The 19,294-nt window shown below is 37.4% G+C and overlaps 1 protein-coding gene across 5 annotated transcripts; it reads left to right on the top strand.

The window, feature by feature from the left end:
• The first annotated feature begins 2,545 nt into the window (after nucleotides 1–2,545).
• Nucleotides 2,546–19,180, top strand: ptpn3 (protein tyrosine phosphatase non-receptor type 3). 5 transcript variants are annotated; one of them, XM_043262070.1, is made up of 27 exons: nucleotides 2,549–2,846; nucleotides 3,513–3,574; nucleotides 5,453–5,622; nucleotides 6,515–6,622; nucleotides 6,733–6,775; nucleotides 7,771–7,849; nucleotides 7,947–7,991; nucleotides 8,735–8,787; nucleotides 9,009–9,126; nucleotides 10,041–10,128; nucleotides 10,228–10,316; nucleotides 10,614–10,677; nucleotides 10,834–10,964; nucleotides 11,096–11,221; nucleotides 11,641–11,754; nucleotides 11,847–11,937; nucleotides 12,428–12,505; nucleotides 12,613–12,669; nucleotides 12,744–12,900; nucleotides 13,015–13,178; nucleotides 13,274–13,364; nucleotides 13,950–14,014; nucleotides 14,128–14,268; nucleotides 14,682–14,810; nucleotides 17,485–17,630; nucleotides 17,706–17,841; nucleotides 18,321–19,180. In XM_043262070.1, the coding sequence occupies exons 3-27, from the start codon at nucleotides 5,479–5,481 to the stop codon at nucleotides 18,399–18,401; spliced, it is 2,538 nt and encodes an 845-aa protein (XP_043118005.1). In that variant the 5' UTR covers nucleotides 2,549–2,846; nucleotides 3,513–3,574; nucleotides 5,453–5,478; the 3' UTR covers nucleotides 18,402–19,180. The 5 variants fall into 5 exon arrangements, with proteins under 5 accessions (XP_043118009.1, XP_043118008.1, XP_043118005.1 ...); XM_043262072.1 differs by lacking the exon at nucleotides 2,549–2,846 and adding an exon at nucleotides 2,939–3,125; XM_043262071.1 differs by lacking the exon at nucleotides 2,549–2,846 and adding an exon at nucleotides 3,189–3,396.
• Nucleotides 19,181–19,294: the final 114 nt, after the last annotated feature.

The raw sequence follows: 19,294 nt of genomic DNA on the forward strand, positions 1-19,294 counted from the left end.
GGGTGAGGGAAGTGAAAATTCTGAGAATATATGTGTGAAGACTGTTATGTCATGCTGTTTATAATTTAGGGTTAGGGCCATGTCAGTGTCAGTTTAAAATAACATTTGACCTTTGAAATGGGGAACCTCTGCTGTCTCTCAATCTTGAAATGAAGATGTAGTAAAATAACGTTTTACTACAGAACAGTCTAATTCTTGATTCAGATTCGTCAGTCGCATTCAGCAAATTTATTTTGCAATGCTGTATGACCGCCCATTCTGAAAACCAATAGCCCCGGTGAAAGCAATAAGGCAAATTAAGAGTACCTAAAATAAAAGAACAATTTGACTAATAATGTTTACATATTTAAAATGTTTAAGATTAAATTAGTACTGCAGTCGCTTTTTATTACCTATTCTGTATTTATTGTTTAATCCCCAAAACAGACTTGAAAATATCCGAATGATATGTCATTGGTAACCCTTTGAAATATTTGAAAAATAATATAAGTAGGTGAAAATCTGTGGCCGATCACAATCGTGACCAGTGGGATAAAGTGTGTGCTGAAATACCATATTTCTGCAGTCATACAAATTGTTATATATAATTGTAGATATATTTTTAGCAGTTCGATCACATTCTAGGGTTATTATTATGCATAAAAAACATATACAACACTAGGATTTTTTTTTTTTTTTTTTTTTTACATTTGAATCTGAACTGCAATTGTCATTGCAACATTTCACTGTCGTTTTCACTGGATTTATAATGTATAAGTTCACTGTTATCCCACCTGTCACTATTTTGACCATCCTCATTTTAACTCATTCTATGACCACACTGAATATAGTTGTTTGTTCCATATATATAACTAAATATAGTTGTTTGTTCCATATATATATAACTGAATTGTGAAATTGAGATGTTTCACCTCGCCATGAATATAGCCATTGTTCCTGACATGGCTTTAGATCATTAATAAATAAATAAATCCTTAACCCAGTTCCTAAAACTAAATGATGAATAAATATAAATGAAAACAAAAATGAAGCAGAACTGGAAGTCTAAAAGGCAACTAAATATTTTAATATTTTTCTAAATAATTTATTATGGTTCTACCTTCCAAGAAATTCAGTGATCTCTCTGACATCACAGAGGGGTGGGGATATAGAGAAACCTATATTTGGCAAGAAGAAGGTTAAGGGACAGTCAGCCCTGATTAGTTTCCGAATCAGAAAGATGACACTAGGACACACAAATACATATTCACAGATCCATTTATCTTTGTCAGATTACCTCATGGTTTCTCATTGGAAGACACGGTTAACAATCTAGAAACAAATTGTGAGTGATCTGGTGGCCACCCACACACATTTGTCTGAACTAATAAGATATCACACTGTATCTGTGGCACATCCCGAATCAACTCAATGCCTTATCACATGAGGTGCCTCGATTAAGTGGTCATATTGAGCTGTGCTACATTTGCATAAGACCCTCAATAACGTCATTGTAGTTTTTTAACATCTAAGCTGCTTGTCTTGTTGCGAGACCGGAGTCACATTGTGGCTAAATGTTAATCTTTCATTTCTTAAAATCTCTTCTGTGCAAAAGAAATCCAAAACATTTGAATAGTGCAAACAAAGTGGATCAACTTCTATGGTCCGAGTTGTAAAAAACAAAACAAAAAAAACAACCTAATTTATCATGAGTAAAAACTTTCCTTTAATCTCCGTCACCCTTTATTGCCTTTAATGTAACACTCCACTATTTTTGAAAATAGGCCCATTTTTCAACTCCTCTTGGGTTAAATAGTTGAGTTTTATCATTTTCGAACCGATTCAGCCGATCTTCGAGTCTGGCAGAGCACTTTTAGCTGCAGCTTAGCATGGATCACTGAATCTGATTAGACCAATAGCATCTCGCTCTAAAAAAGACCAAAGAGTTTAGATATTTTCCTATTTAAAACTTGACCCTTCTGTAGTTACAGTGGGGGCCAAGGAAAATTTAATTTGCGATTTTTTTAGTCCCATATGGCTAGGAACTATACTCTTGTTCCAATGTAATAATCAAGTGACTGCTTCTGTAACATGGGTGCAATGATAGTACACATCACCTGAGAAAAGTCTCCAGCATTTTTAGGCATTTACATGTGCTACATACATGTCATTTACATGTGCTACTTATGGTTTGGTTGTCCAGAGTCGCAATTGGAGTCATGTGGCTATACACCACCATTATAATCTCTTCTGCCCTTTTTCTGATCATTTTATGGTCCAACGGGTCTCCAGTAGCTGGGTGGCCAGCTGGTCTCCCACCCTGACTAGCTGAAGAGTGCCTAAAAAAAACATTTCAAACCAGCCTACCAAGGCTGAGAGACCAGTATACGTGCTGTTTTCCTGGAGTCACGTGTACTATATTGACTCGAGGGAGGAAGCGCCCTAAACGGGCGGGCACACGCACCTGAGACCGCGCGCACCAGTCGGCATTCCTGAGAGTTCACGCGCAGCACGAATCACGCCTAGAAATCAAGGCTTGTGTCAACTCGGAAGTGTCCATATGTGGGTTGACAATCACATGCACATCATGAAATTAGTGAAACGTGTTGTAAGCGCGCTGTCAGCAAGAAGGGGAACGCAATAACAATACATTTGCTATATGTTCACGTTTGCGGCAAATCTTGAGTTCGCGTTTAGCGCAGTGACGCCGTGATTGCCCTCCCGAAGGAAACCGGGAAAAAAATAACATAATCCGGAAGTTTACCGACACCTGCGACCATGATCGCCTTAACATGTAAAGTTTTCTCTCATCACGGGAACTATAAGCACCTCTAGCATCGCAGACATATTGACGGCACCTCAAGCAGGTAACTTTCTGAGCTGGAAATGTCCCGTTTGGACTCCAGATTTGTGGTCTGGAGAAGGAAAACGCCAAATGACGTATATTTGGCTTTAAAAACAACAAATCCGTTCGCTCTTGTGCGGCTCGCCTTGCGAGAAATCGCGGTGAGCTCCGAAACTTGTTGTTGCGTTTAATCCGAAACGTTTATTTGAGGCCGAATGCTGGCTCGTGACAGTCCGGTTCTGAGGTCTGACAGAACCGGAGACCGAGACCGAGCAGATCAGCGTGGACTTGAGTCAGAAACGTAAGACGTCACACCCAGAAAAGCCCGTGTCTCATATAGAAACTTTGAGCTGCTTGTTTCTCGTGTTGAAACGTCCAGTCTTGCTATTGTGTTTCAATTGCGTTACTATGCCGTATTTAGTGTCGGAAAGGCCTTTGTTTTTAAGTATGCTCTGAAGTAATTACACTTCCTACATCGTAAATATCGCCTCTCTCAAAAGTGAGCTCGAGCTTGTAGCGCTAGTTACTGGTAAACATTAACTTTTAATGCTCGCCGAACCGTTTTCAAACGGGTGAGTGAAAGTAAAGATATATATACATTAGACTTCTGAAGTGTGTTTCAAAACAATGAGACAAAATCTGCTAAAGGTCTTTGTTGGGTAGGTCATTATAATTTCTCTGTTCTCAGAGATTCAACTTCTGCAACGCAGAGAGGAGTGTCGGAGAGCGTCCAGGATCAGGATCTGTGAGGTAAGGTCTTAAAATAAGAGTGTTTTAATGTTGCTTAATTCGAAATAACTGCAGGCTTTTAACATGTCATAATGCTAGTGTCAAATAACATGGTATTTGAACAGGACAACAGATTAATGTCTGTATCAAATTCACTGCGTCTCTCTAACGCTTTCTCAAATTTCGAAGTATTTTATTGACATGACTGTTTTGCATACAGTACTGCTAAAGCATCAACATACTGTATGTATATATATATATAGTATATACACTCATGTGTAATTCTCTAATACCAAATGTACACTTTGACTGTGGCACAAAAGTGCTTCTGAAGTGCCAAGTGTTTTTTTTTTTACACAGACTGTTTCATTCGACTCAGGGGTGGCATAAATGCATTTACACAGCAATTACAGCTCTATACTTTGATATTAGGGTTGAGGTGGGTTAGCTCAGGCATAATTTTGTCTGGCTCTTGTGCAGCATTCTGTCTTTATGCCGAATTTTGAGCAGGAACAGAGCAGCCCTAACTTGGCGATTTCAAGACGCCTTAAATATGCCAAATTTAAAAGGCGGCACAAAAGCACTTCCGAAGTGGCATTTAAGTGTCTTTACATGCTGTTTAATACTGATCAGAGGTGCATTTACGCAGTAATTACAACTGCATATTATCATCCTACGGGTGAAGGTGGGTCAGAGCAGGCATAGTATAGGCTTTTATGCTGCATCATATCTTTACACTCAGTTTTAAGCAGGCACCGATCAGCCTTATCTCAGCCATCTTAGTTTTTTTTCGTACAGCTAATTGCAAAGACTATAAATGATTCTAAATTGAAACATTACTTACTTTATGTATTGCTTTTAGAAATGAAAACACAGATTTGTCTCCAAAGTATATAAAGTATGTAGGCCATGTAGAACACAGTGACTAGACAGAATAACATGAAATATGCAGCATACAAAATGAAATACACTTTCCACAGAACATTAATGAACATTAAGTCACTGTTGTACCGAGTGTGTTTAAAGATCAAAGCTGCTTTCTGCTTTTAATATAAATTTGGCTGTGACAGATGCACAAATGTCCTCCCCCGTAACATGTGCATTTGATCACTCTTTGACAGTGTAGGTTTTCTGTATTTTTCTCACTTTTACCATGGTTTTAAGGAGAAAGTAGTAGAAAGTGTTTGTCTGACTCAGCCTTTACAGTAAAACTCTTTCTCGCCCTTTTGTGTCTCTTTGGGTAGTAAAATAGTCTGCATTCCTGAACTGTGATGGGAGGAGAAAAGAAAAGTGCGAAAAACAATGCGAGAACATGTTTAGACCTAGAGAGTGTGACTGAGTGTGTGTCTATGAAGTAGAGAAATGGATGAGCAAGAGAGAGTCAATCAAACTCAAATGCTTAGAAACTAACCGTTTTTATTCTTCGTGCTGATGACATCATAGTATGAGGCCCCCTTTTGATGTTATGAAAAGTTAAAGTGCCTCCCACAATCAGCGTGATCTTAAAAGCGGGCTGACTGTTTCGAAAATCACTCAAGATGATTTCTTGCTTTACATTTTCATTAATTTTTGTGAGCTTGTCATAGGCACAGTATCTGTGCTGGCCTGTCCATCCATCGTTTGAGGGTGGAACGTTCTCCGCGCAGAATGTATAATTACGGTTGCGAGTGACTTGCTAAGGTCTCGTCATCGGATGCAATTCACAACATGTCTTTTAAATGTCTGTTGCACACAGCAAGAGAATGCACTGCGTACATTTGTTTCATAACATTGGAACGGCATGTACAGGAGTTCTGTGTCACGCTATTTTATTACAGGTAGTCATAATCTTCGCCGTCGTCACCTTCACGTTAGCAACAAGTGCTTACGTTTAACCCCTCTGACTCCTTGTTTTGGCAGCTGTGCGTATGTGACAGAGTTCGGAGATGACATCCCCATGGTGCATGCTTGGAAACAAGATAACTGCTCTTGGACGTGCTGATCTGTCCAAACATACACACATGCCGCGCTCCGGCCTACTCTGTGTAGTGCTCTTCCCAGATGGCACAACCCAAAATTTTACCGTCAATGTGAGTATGCAGATGTCTTTGGATCGTAGGATGAGCGAATAGGACCGTTAACGCCCTAGAGAGAGAGAAGTAATGTGCATGTGTTCGTGAGCTTGCCTTTATTGGCAGTCCGAGGGTGGAGATGGATATTGCACTGGTGCTTCTCTTCTCATGTTCCATATTGCACTGCTGCAAGCCTGCAACCTTGGCTTCATATTCTGAAGGACAACCACCCACCCTCACGCACTCGCAGGCATGTTTGTCAGGCAGAAACAGTCATGGAGTCAACAGGAAATATGCTAGTTGATAGAAATGAGGGCAGTGGGTCTGAGGGCTCTGCTTGATATAGCTATAGTGAGTTCAAACTGAATAGGAAAAAATAATGAATGGGTATTAAAATGTTGATTCATGTTTAGATACTGGATAATAGAGGAAGAATTAAATTAGTTAAAAATGTTATTAAAACTTAATTATGAATAAAGTTAAATGTTATCATAATTTCAACCTGTTTGCGTACATCTAATTTATAATTTAATTATATTTAGAAATTAATAAATAATTTTATTATTAAATTGACCAGAGGTAACCGTGAAGGAACTTTACAATATTACAAATCTATCTTAAATATCAATTTTAAATAACGTCTGTTCTTTTTAATCCCAAATACAATGCACCCCCCTTTTCACAAAGTATTAAGCATCGCAACCATTTTCAACGTCGATAATAATATTAAAACAGCTTTCCCATCACAAGAATAAATGGAATACATTTTAAAATATATTAAAATAGGACACAGTTGTTCTTTTGTTATGTTCGTGTATGTTAACCCCTGCAGAATAAAGTCACTTTGTAAATATTGGTTTGGTAAACTGATACAATTCCTAATGGGACATCATGTGCTATTGCCTTGCAGAAACACGATGCTGGTCATCTGCTGTTCGACTTGGCTTGCGAACACCTTAACATAGTGGAAAAACAGTACTTCAGCCTTCAGATCAGCGAGGACACATCCAGTTCTCCGGTAAATGAATGTGTGGCTGCAAAAGAGCAAGTGTTTATTGCTCTGACCCAGAAATGGAGAAGAAACATGATGGTGTCAGTAGTTGAACTGATTAAATTTGTCATTTTCAGAGGTGGCTGGACCCTAACAAGCCCTTTAAGAAACAGCTGAAGGGTGAGAGATAAACTACACACACACACAGGCCACACGCAATGTTTTTTACATTGGTGGTGGAAAGTTAGATTGGTTATTTCATTTCGCGTGCGCTTTACCAAAAAAAAGTTTCGTTAGATTTCTTTTGCCATCATTTATTGTTCACTTAAGATGCCATTTAAGATGATTTATTTTTTAAACAATTATTTTTATTTATTTATTTTGACAAAATATAATAGCATTTTAATATCGGTGAGCTATAACAAGAAATGCAGTTAAACACAGTGAATGCATATCTAGAATACTGTTCTGTGGAAATCTGCAGGGTTTTCTGTAGAAGTTCTGTGGAATCCGATTTCATGGGGGCATAGAGTGCGCGTGTTTGATGAGTGTGTAATATGAGTTATGTCATAGGAGCACAAAGAATTTAGTTTCCTTTAAAAGCGCATCAGGAGACACATGTTTGCTTTCTCATGAGAACTGGAGGTGGCTGATTTAATTAATCAACTTACTTGAGTCATCAGACGTGATGTGCATGCAATAAGGCACAGACGGTGATTGCAGCTCACGCTTCAGTGCCCAACTGCTTTTTTGACTTTAAAATATGGTTTAATAAATTGCTTTAGATTGCTGGGGAATTACCAAAACTACAGTTTCCTTCCTTTTTTTCTAGAAACACAATGTTACCCAGCTTCTATAAATCAATTAATGTCTGTCCTTTTCCTCTGAATGTGTCCTTTGCTCTCTCTCTCTCTCTCTCTCTCTCTCTCTCTCTCTCTCTCTCTCTCTCTCTCTCTCTCTCTCTCTCTCTCTCTCTCTCTCTCTCTCTCTCTCTCTCTCTCTCTCTCTCTGTCTCTCTCTCTCTCTCTCTCTCTCTCTCTCTCTCTCTCTCTCTCTCTCTCTCTGTGTCTGTCTCTCTCTCTCTGTCTCTGTCTCTCTCTCTCTGTCTCTCTCTCTCTCTGTCTCTCTCTCTGTCTCTCTCTCTCTCACACACTCTCTCACTGTTATTCCCTTAGGTTCCGCTCCATTCTTTTTAATATTTAGAGTGCGATTCTTCATCTCTGACCCAAACTCCCTCCAGCATGAGCAGACCAGGTTAAATTTCCCTGTTTATGTGCAAATGAGATATGAAATGGATATATTATTTATATGAATTGATTGAGAGGTTTCTGACCCTTATTTTGTTTTGCAGGCATTTTTATTTCTTGCAAATCAAGAAGGACATTTGTGAGGGGAGGTAAATATTTGTTGTTTTGCACCCACACTACCATTCAAAAGTTTTGGGTTGGTAAGCCTTTTGATTATTTTTTTTTTTTTTTTGGAAGACATCATATTTTTATTCGATAACAATGCAGTAAAAACAGTAATATTGGCAAATATTTTGACGATTAAAAAGGTGCTTTCTATTTTAAATTGTCATTTATTCCTGTGATGGTAAAGGTGAATTTTTAGCAGCAATTACTCTAAATTGAAAAACTGAGGCTCAAGACACAATAAATGTTTTCTTGTTAGGCTAATAACCGATAAATACAATATATCATAAATGTATACCATTTATATATAAAACTAAAACTGAATTTAGGTATCATAACATTATAATGTACAATAGGAAAGAAGGATAACTATTAATTCCATTTGAAAAAGGCAAGTTGTTTAAATGATTAAATGTATTAACATATGTTTTATATATTTTAAAATACATGTACTTTAGAGGCATTGTGCAGTATTTATTTACTATTTGTTTGTTTTTTGTATTGTTTTCATGAATTTAATGATACCAGCAACCCACATCATTATTATAATACATGCGGGATGCTGGTTATGCAGTTCTTGAAAAACTGGTGATTCTGGTTAGAAATTAAGGCTCAGGTTTTAACTCACCCTGACAATTAAATACCAAATATTTAATACTGACAAATGCTAATAAATATATTGCATACCAAAATATCATTGTATGTTTTTTTGTTTTTTTTATTGCAGATTGAAATGTCCTTTAAGCTCAGCTGTGGTACTAGCTTCTTACTCTGTTCAGTGTAAGTTGTGGAAATTACACCTTCTCACATTGTGATTGGCAGCCCTGCCATAGAAACATTATTGATATTTTAGAGGATGTGTCTATGTGCTTGTAGGGGGCATGAGTCTTCTCCAGGAAATAGCTGGGGTTAATGACACTGTCATAATTGGAGATGACTGAACAAAGCACATACAAAAGTTTTTCAAATGCAGTGTTCTAATTCTACTGTTTGATTGACAGCTAAGCTAGGAGACTATGTTCCTGAAACTCCTGCCGGATACCTCAGTCAGACCCATTTTCTTCCAGACCAAGACCAAGAGTTCCTTCTGAAAGTAGAATCACTGCATCCACAGCACAAGTATGCCAGCATATTCATTAACACACACACATACACGTTTGTTTCTGTGAATTGTTGGCTATTCACAGAAACAAACCTAAACCTAAACCTTTAGGCGAACATAATTTACTATCTAAAAAAACAAAAAAGGTAGGCCAGGCCCCCCCCCAATGTCAAAAATTTCAGATTTTACTAACAGGTTTGACATTTTTGTTAGCAATCCTTCTTCTAATTCAGGTTTATCCATACTTATTAGAATTCTAGTAAAATAGATGCTTTTCCAAGTAAAAACTGCTAAATGAATTACCTACGATATGATTCATAATATTCAGAGACTGGGGAGATGGGAGATTCCCCAGCTTTACATTTATTATCTTTCAAATATTGCCAAGTAACGTCGAAAACGGCAAAAAAAATTAGAAAAGGACCTTGTAAGTGACACAAATACAGAAAACAAACGTAGACCTATTACTGTTTACTATTTTTTTCCCCTGATGTTTATTGTTATTTTACAATTTTTTTTAAAGAATTTTGCAATTTAAACAATTTTTGTTAATAACAAATTAAATCATTTTTGGTCATTCAAGATTTGCGTTTTTCTGTTTTCGCTGACAGCTTACCTCACGCATGAATCAGCTTACCCAGAAGCTCCCGTAACTGACGTAGATTTAAAGAATATTGCTGTTGTTTTCAAATAAATAATCCTACATATTCCCAACACTTTATTAAGCTTTATATCATATCTCAAATGATAAACAATCATGTTTATATTAATTAGCCTGTGAATTCTCTCAGACAGCCTGGGTATGCGGCGCTTATTTGGAAGGATAACGCCGCTGACACATACACACACACACACACACACACACACACACACACACACACACACACACACACACACATTTACTAATTGTACACATCTGAATGTGTTTCAGAGGTTTGTCTCAGAGTGAAGCTGAGCTGTGCTATTTGAATACAGCGAGAACACTAGACCTGTATGGAGTGGAGCTACATCATGCTCAGGTGCAATGATTTAGGTTGAAAATACTCAGTTTTTCTCTGAATGACTGGTAATATTATTTTAACAATTTATTTAATTACATTTTAAATGCCTGTTTATAGGATGTTAACAACCCTGCCCTCTGGGTGGGCATAACATCAGGGGGCGTGGCTTTGTTTTGCCATTTAATTTGCTCCAGTTTTTTCCCCTGGTAAGTTTTTGAGCCAATCAGATTCTTGAATGTTTTTGCTCACTTAATATATGCTTCATGTATGTTATTTAGCATCTTACGTTGATGTTTACAGCTGTAATGAACGACATTTGACAGTGCTATGGCCCTGTTTGCCAGAGCTGTGGTTTATCATTACAATGGATAAGATACAAACACTGTAGAAAAGTATAATTACTGTTATTAGTGCAATTATGAGCCCTGGTATTTCTTTTTTTGTTTCCGGTGTACTTTGTTTTTGATGAGGAGGCTGCTTTTTGAATGGCTGCTTTTTTTCAGGATTAACATCATCAAAATTTCATTCAAAAGAAAACGGTTCTTTGTCCACCTACGCCGGAAACATGTAAGATATGCATGATTAATCACGCTCATCCTTCAAAACAAAAGCAAAATAATTACCATATTAAAGCCAGACACTTAATGCCTCGAAGATGTCGAATACTGAAAAATCAACATCTTTGTGTGAGACTTGTCTTGTGTTGTTGTTTTTTTTCTTGAGGGTGAGCTGGGTCATCACATGGTTTCTCTCTCCATGCCAAATTCACGTGCCTGTAAAAATCTATGGAAATCCTGTGTGGACCACCATACATTCTACAACAGGAAACCCTCTAACTCGGCTTCAAAACTTAGGTACACAGGGGGAGTCACGACGGAGTCATTCTAAGAAATTACTGTGTTCTTTATTGATGCAGTTAAGTAGAGTTCATTGCTGCCTCCACCAAATGAGTATGTGAGTTTAATTGCATATATTTTTGTTTAAGCTCTATCCCACTGTACCGAAAGCTGATTGGTGAGAAAATGTTGAACCCTGCGGTGAGGTCCAGCTCAGTGGAACAACTAGAGACAAAAAGTCTACCCTCACGGTCGCCACCCAACACGCCCAACTGGTAACAGTGCTCAAATACACTCCAGTACATTTAACCTCACAGTTATGGATAGAGCTAATGATGAAATACTTAAAAAATATACTAGCAGGGAAAATTTTTTAATGTTAAGAAACATGGTTTCAGATAAATCTTTTTTTTGTGTCAGTAAGCTGTATTTATAAAAACAGTGCAATTGCAGTTTGATTGAGATTAAAAATTGATATTTGTGAGAATTTATTGAAAATATCAGATCATATGATATGGTTTGTTCAGATTATAAAAATCTGAAAAACACAAAATTATTGAATTTTGTTTTTATTTTTTTATAATGACTGTGTACAGTCATGTGCTGCACTAGCAGAGTTATCTGGGTGGGGGAGTTTTCAAACAAACCTTTTACATACTACAAAAGCGTTTGTAATAGTGTGAATATTTTTTAGGCGGAGTCCTCGTTTACGCCATGACTTCCGTAAGCCACGCCCGTCATCTGTGGACAACCTCACCAATGAAATGAGCTATGTGACTGAGAGTGAAGATGTTTTCTTTACCTACAGGTAAATTTATAATATGCAAATGCATCATACAGCCATACGTATGTATTCAACAGTACACTCAAAGTAACTTATTAAAACTGATTACACTGAAGGAAACCTCAGGAGGAAGGGCGGACGAGTGGTAGTTGGTCTCATAATGATGATATCACCGTCGAAGAGGATGATTTGCACATCTGGGATAAGGTGAGTGTTATTGTGCATGATAGCTTATGATGCAAGATCAAGGGAATGTGGTTCGGAACAGTTTCTAACCTCAAAAAGTTCTTTGCATATCCTTCCAAAAGATCATTGCGTCAAAAATGTGTGGTTGGAATGATCCTCATTTCAGTGCAGAATGTGGATGATTGTGAATGATGGATGGGGCAGTAAAAAACTATTAGATTGAGCGGAAATGCAGAAAAGTGCTGTTATTTTTACAAGGAGGTATAGGGAAGGTCATAGAGAAGTTGAAACATTGCCATAATTATGGTGTAAAAATAAATAGGTTTCTCATTTAAACATACTTTTTGGTCATAAAATGGATACATTTTTGATTTATATTTTATTTAGTTGCTGCTGGTTTTGTTTCTCATTTCTGAATGCAAACTAAATGTTCTTGACATGGGCCGGGAGATTCATTCTGGAACAAATTTAAATGTACAAACAGTATATTTTTGTGTTCACATGTATGCAGAGTGTGACAGCTGATGGAGATCTGCTACTTGTGAGGATCAGCCCAGATCAAGATGGGAAGTTTGGCTTCAATGTTAAAGTGAGTTGTCGGTTTACAATGTGTATTTATCATCATTGTTTAAATTGCATACAGATGGAGTTTTGTGTGGGAGACCATGTATCAGAATATTGTTGGCTAATATTTAGGGAGGTGTGGATCAGAAAATGCCGCTGGCCATCTCTCATGTTAACCCTGCATCTCCGGTAAGCCAAAATTTTTTTTGAATATGAATGGATTCTTTGTTTTTGCATTTGCACAAATATTGACTGTGTTGCAGGCCAGTTGCTGTGTGCCTCCGCTGATGGAGGGCGATCAGGTGCTGCTGATAAATGGGCGGGACATTTCAGAACACACACATCAGCAGGTAGTCATGTTCATCAAAGCAAGCCGGGAGTCGCACAGCAAGGAACTTGCATTGCTCGTGCGCCGCAAAGGTACGAATTTTGTTGATGTGCATGTGTGCGAATTGTTTAAATTTGATCATTGATGTCTCATGTGCATTTAGCTTGTACATCCAGAAATCACGAACAGCATTTTTTTTTTTTTAGGTGTCTCTTTGCGAGTTGAACCCACACTACAGTTAGGTGAGGGTCTCACCCTTCCAGGTGAAATAGCCCCACTGTCCGCTAAGCCATCTGGAGAGACGATAGAGGAGTCCATGAGCCGTCTGGAGAGGGGATTGGTCACCGGCACTTTGCTTCTGCACTTTGAGGTTGTGGGATGTGGATATTTTACAGCATGGCATGTTTCTGCACTTCTGATAATTGTAATCTATGCATGTGTATGTGTGTGTTTTGCTACTCACAGAAGTTGTACAGGAAGAAAGAAGGCATGTCAATTTGTTGCGCAAAACAGTCCGAGAATATGGACAAGAATCGGTACAAAGATGTATTACCATGTAAGTTTTACTGCTTTTTTGATTTAAAATGTATCACATGCTACATCGTATAAATTGTGACCTGTAATGCCTATATTCACAATTTAGCACGCTTATGGTGTGGATGGGGGGATGGTCATGATGTTATTATTTCTTTTCATTGTATTCAAATTGTATTGTATTCAAAACATATGCTTTGTGAATGCTGTGACCATTTTGAGTGTATTGCTATTACACTATTGGGTTTTGTCCAGCCAGCATCCAGAACTGTATGTTTTGTTGGGTTGAGAGCTCAAAGAACAATTAAAACTTCAAACAGCTCATTAGAAAGTTCAATAGAACATTTGAAAATGTAAATACATTTTTAAAGGGGGTTGTATTTTATAAGAAGAAAGTGGTTGCTGGATGGCTATGATGAGATTGAACTAAGCTACCATACTGGAGTAGATTACAGGGTAAGGTCAAACATATCATTTTATTCATTTGTGTATAAGCTTTCGATCAGGAAATGAGGTGTAATGCTCTTTAAAACTAGTCGGAGGAGGTGTTTTCGCATAATCCGTAAATCCCTCTTCCTCATTCTCCTCGTTCATACTTCTGTTTCAGATGACATCACCAGAGTGGTGCTACATGAAGAGGGGGATGATTACATCAACGCCAGTCACGTCAAGGTATGGATGGCTGCCTCGTTTGCATTCAGCATTAGATTTTTCTGCTTGTGAATGGTTTTAATTTATGGCTCAAGATGACACTGATGACTCAGCTATGTGTGTGTGTCTGTCAGACTGAGCCAGCAGGTTGTGTTTTACGGTACATAGCAGCTCAGGGCCCTCTGCCGCACACCTGTACGCACTTCTGGAGGAGCGTGTGGGAGCAGAATGTCAGTGTCATCGTCATGCTCACAACTCTGACCGAGAGAGGACGGGTATTTCAACACACACACACACATGAAAACAGTTAAAACTACACAAGGAGTTACACAGTGTGCTGCAATGAACACTATACACACATACTCAAGACAGGAACCTACTTTCACGCCAGAAAAACTCTTATTAACAAGCACACACACAGAACACCTAATCAGACGATACCCATCAAACACCCATCACACACCTCCAGTCCCCCAAGGACAGCTTATTGTGAGTACCGTATTCTTCGGCTCGGCTTGACTGTTGCTTGGTAACCAAGCGCTCTGCATTCTTTTCCAAAGGGATGATTTAATAAACTCAGTGTGTAAGGCAGGGAGAGAGGAAGCACAATTTTGTGTGTATGTGTGTGTGTGTGTGTATATGTATTTTTTTTTTTCTATCTTCGGTAATCTCTTTTAAATTTCCACAGACCAAGTGCCACCAATACTGGCCGCATCCCCCTGAAGTGAGGGATTATGGGTATCTTCAAGTGTGCTGTCACTCAGAGGAGTGTAACCTGGCATACGTTACTCGAGAACTAACACTCACAAATACTCAGGTAACACTCAACATCCTTTTAAATGGACACCACCTCTGTGAGGTGCAGTACAAACAAACAAGTGTAATCACTCATATAAAGTAGCAAATAACACTCATAGAATATACACTGTTTTATTTACACACACACACACACACACACACACACACACATACACATATATATATATATATATATATATATATATATATATATATATATGTGTAATTAATAGCAATTAAAATTGTTAGTTTGTAGCAGTGTGCTCATATATATATAAATGTTTTGTATATAATAGAGTAGTATGCACACACAGTTCTGAATTCAACATATATTTTTGTAAGAGGAAAAACAGTAGTATACTTTATAGCATACTACTCAAATTATTTCCGCCATATATGGTATATATATATATATATATATATATATTTTATTATTTTATTATTTTATTATTTTTTGACTATTATATTTTGACTAGTATGCTAAAAAGTTAGCAACTATTTATGGCTAAATTGAATTCAGAATAGCATGCTGTCATATGTGTAATGTTAATACACAAATTTCCATCACATTGGCATGTATGCCGTTTCCATTATAATCAGTGTTGCCAGGTGTATGATTATTATCGTATTTGTGCGATAATGTAGACCTATAATATGTAAGAAACCCCACCACCACCTCAATAACCGAGGTAGTAAAAACAAATTGCCTCCATCAAAGCCAGTCTGCAGATTTGAGTTCACAGATTTTATAGAAAATTGCATAATGTTTGAAAGAGTCCAGACTATAATAAGAGTTTGATGAGTGATCTGACGATTCATAATGCCAAATCCACCATCTTGTCCAACGAACAAATCAAACAAGAAAGTATCTATTTTTTACTTTATGAGAACTTGTATGTGATGTATAGTGTGAAAGAGACATGGCTTGTCAGATATAGCATCATTAACTAAGGTCGGTTCCATTTAGTTCAAGAATAGGCTGTTAAACATGTTATATATTTTCAGATAATTATAGAACAACTTGCTTTGATGCATCATGCATCTCTTTGCAACAAGGCACATGTGAGTTTGTTGTGATATGAACGTCAATCCTGGTAGTGTTTTGGCACCGATGACCTTGTGGCCAGTGTGCTGGGTGTCCTGAATTCAAGTCCAATTTAAGACTTTTAAATCCCAGGCTTTTTCTCACTTTTACATTTCTGTCAACCTGTCTTATCTAAATAAAAAGGCATAAATCTACAAATATATAATTTATATAATATAACTTCTTTTTTTAGCCAGTTTTTCCTCTATATTACTAATAAACTTTATGATGACCAGTATTTTAAATTCAATTTAATTTTTAAATTCAAGGCATTAGACTATATATTGCAGAACTACAAAGAAATAGCGTAGATGAGTAAAAATATATACTAATAAACTGTAAAGGTATATATATTGTATATATTGCCTCTCTATAAAATTGGTAAAAGTAAATAAAAGATTAAAATTTATATAGAGACATGAGTAAATAGATTAAAGAATAGTTTACCCAAAAATGAACATTTCATGGTGGCTTTGTAGATCTCAAGAAAAGGTTTTATGAAATGATATACAACTAAATGCGTGGTCAAGATGCTCAAGAGCCATTTTGGTCCCTATTTATGATTCTAGTCTTATTTCTTATGTAAATGTAAGTAATTACTCATGCTCTGTCAGTCCCATTATGCTGGAGTTTAATGTTTCATTTAAAACTGAATTTTGGCTTAAGGCATGTTAATGTGAGAACTTCTTTTGTGTGAGAGAGCATCAATGTGTGGGAGCATTTGTGTGCAACGGTAAACATGATAAACAGGTCACGTACCGCCGTGGTCAAGAGCACGGGACCATGTGCATACATGTACATCCACATACAGTCAATGCTCACACACTCACAAACAATCTATCATTGCTGGAGAAAGGAGACCCATCTGTTGTCTCTGTTGGTGGGAGTTAATCTCAGCACGGACAGCAGACGGAGGTTACATCACACGTTCGTCTATATAGGGTGTGTGTGTGTCTCAGATGAAAAAAAAAAAAACAAAGAAAAGGAGAGAGGAAAAGGATGATTGGGGGTACAGGAAAAATGCCAGTGTGTTCGTACCACACAGCTTGCGAACCAATTATTCCTTTCTGCCCGATTTGTCACAATAAATGAATTATTTTTTCCCACTTTGGCCTTCAGACTGTGACTCACCTAAAGATCACTTCTTCTTGCACCCACTTATAAGATCATGATAGAACTGAGAGGGAATTTGAAATGTCATTATATTTAGGGAATTTAAAATGTCATTATATTTAGGTAATATGGAGTAGAAAATCTTGAAAAGGAATGATAGGAACCTGGGGCCTTGTTCATAAAATCAACCAACTGACTTGATTCTAAATTCCATGAATTTCATCAAAAGTGAGGAAGATTCTAGATTAATAAAAGCAGAAACTAGTTTGAAAATGCATGCATGCAAACTTTTTTTATATGCCAGTAATTGAAGTTAGACTGATTAAAATAATAGAAATCTAGTGCTTTGATTCTAATAATATTTCACATAAATATCCTTCTCCATAAGGCAAAACACAGGCATGCTTAGACTTGTCTGCCTTTGTCTACTCATTCAAGCATTCTCTTGCACTCAGCCTCACCCTTTTTTTTTTCTTTCTTTTTTTTTTTTTTACAGTCAGGACAACAGCGCTCAATCATTCATTTGCAGTATGTCGCCTGGCCAGATCATGGGGTACCAGAAGATTCTTCAGACTTCCTGGATTTTGTCAAGTCAATGAGAAGTATGAGAGAGGAGCCTGTACCTCTCATGGTCCACTGCAGGTGAGGGGACTTCCCGCACACAGACACATAGATGATATCAGGTGCTCATTTTACCCAGAGAATGTTTTTCTGCAGTGCTGGCATCGGACGGACGGGTGTGTTGATCACCATGGAGACAGCCATGACACTGATGGAGAAGGAAAAGCCAGTGTATCCTCTAGAGATTATTACCTTGATGAGAGAACAGAGGGCCATGCTGGTTCAGACATCAGTACGAACACACACACACACACACACAGACAAAGTTAAAGATGTGTCATTTGGCACTACCAAACAAATTTCAGAAGTTACAACATTCTCTCTATAGATGAACCAATTGTTTTGCCTCAAACTCATACAGTTTGGTTGAGCCAATGCTATTCTGTTAAGCCCAGCTGGATTGGTTTAAAGAAATATAACGCGTATATTAGGTTTTTAGTTAAACTTATATTTCAGATCAAATACAACAGCTGTTACCCTTTACATTATAAATTTTACTTTTAACAAACCTTGCCTGTCTATGCAGTAAAAATACAAAGAGGGCAGCCATTTAGAACTATGTGAAAGAGTCAAAGGAGATCAGTCATGGTGGTTTGGATATAGCACCACACCATGTATGATGGCTAAAAATGTGTTCACTGGATCAAATGGTTTAATATCTTAGATTCATTGTACAGTATATATGCTGACATGTGCATGTTTGTTTTTCAGTGCCAATTCACCTTTGTGTGTGAGGCCATTCTGAGGGTGTACAGAGAGAGAATGAAAAAGAGCTCTACACCTAACAGTTGATAAGAAAAGAGGAACAGGAAGTGTTCGAAATGCACATTTGAAGGAAGAAGCTGTGATCCGACTGTCAATAAAGATGGATAAAAAAGGGGCAGGGAGTAGAGGGTGTGTCTGGATAAAGATGGATGGACAATCTCTTCTCTTGCTGTGGCTCTCCTGACAGCTGTGCGGATCAAGGAAGAACATAAAGCACTTTGACATGCATAAGCTTATAGGGCCCTACAGCACACATATTATTCTGTCCCACACACACACACACACCCCCAAGTGCTATATTCAGGTGAATCTCACAAGTCTGGCAAGAAATGTTCAGGCCACGTTTATCCTAAAATAAAAAAAAAAACTATATAACTCATATTGCAACTAAAATAAAATAAAAATGTCAATATTTAAAAGGTTTTCTATATTTTTTTTAATGAATACAGTACAAACCACTATTTTACAGCAGTTAAACACGTCTTACTCCCCAATTCTCATCCCTTTGATATAATCTTTTTTTATTGCAATATGAATGACATTTTAATTAAAGGCTTTGAAAAAGGTGCCATGATGGATAAATACAATACAAGCTTGAAAATCGTGCCAAAAAAAATCATGATGGTAAAACTTATTAAAAACCAAACAAATAACCTATTTAAAAGTACATATAAATATATTGTTTCCCCCTTTTGAATTTGAGGTTAACGTGTGACCTGTACACTTATTTCTGAGACTGACTAACCAAACCACTGCTTAGAATAATTAAATTCACCATTGTTAATAAATAAAAGGTGTAATTCCTATCACGTTGTGCCTCTTCTCTTATTCATGGCGGGGGTGAGCGTGCGTGAAATGCTTCCTGATGGCACGCTTGACGCAATTGCACCTCACGGTATGAAGGCTGCTCGATTTGTAGT

The sequence above is a fragment of the Puntigrus tetrazona genome, chromosome 16, assembly GCF_018831695.1.
Source record: "Puntigrus tetrazona isolate hp1 chromosome 16, ASM1883169v1, whole genome shotgun sequence".
Classification (NCBI taxonomy): Eukaryota; Metazoa; Chordata; class Actinopteri; order Cypriniformes; family Cyprinidae; genus Puntigrus; species Puntigrus tetrazona.

Bases quoted from the DNA above. Each gene is read 5' to 3' on its own strand.
- ptpn3 (XM_043262070.1), top strand. From the start codon at position 5,479: ATGACATCCCCATGGTGCATGCTTGGAAACAAGATAACTGCTCTTGGA. The intron at 10,129-10,227 runs GTGCAATGATTT...GCCTGTTTATAG, and splicing joins TGGAGCTACATCATGCTCAG to GATGTTAACAACCCTGCCCT. The intron at 14,811-17,484 runs GTAACACTCAAC...TTTTTTTTACAG, and splicing joins TAACACTCACAAATACTCAG to TCAGGACAACAGCGCTCAAT.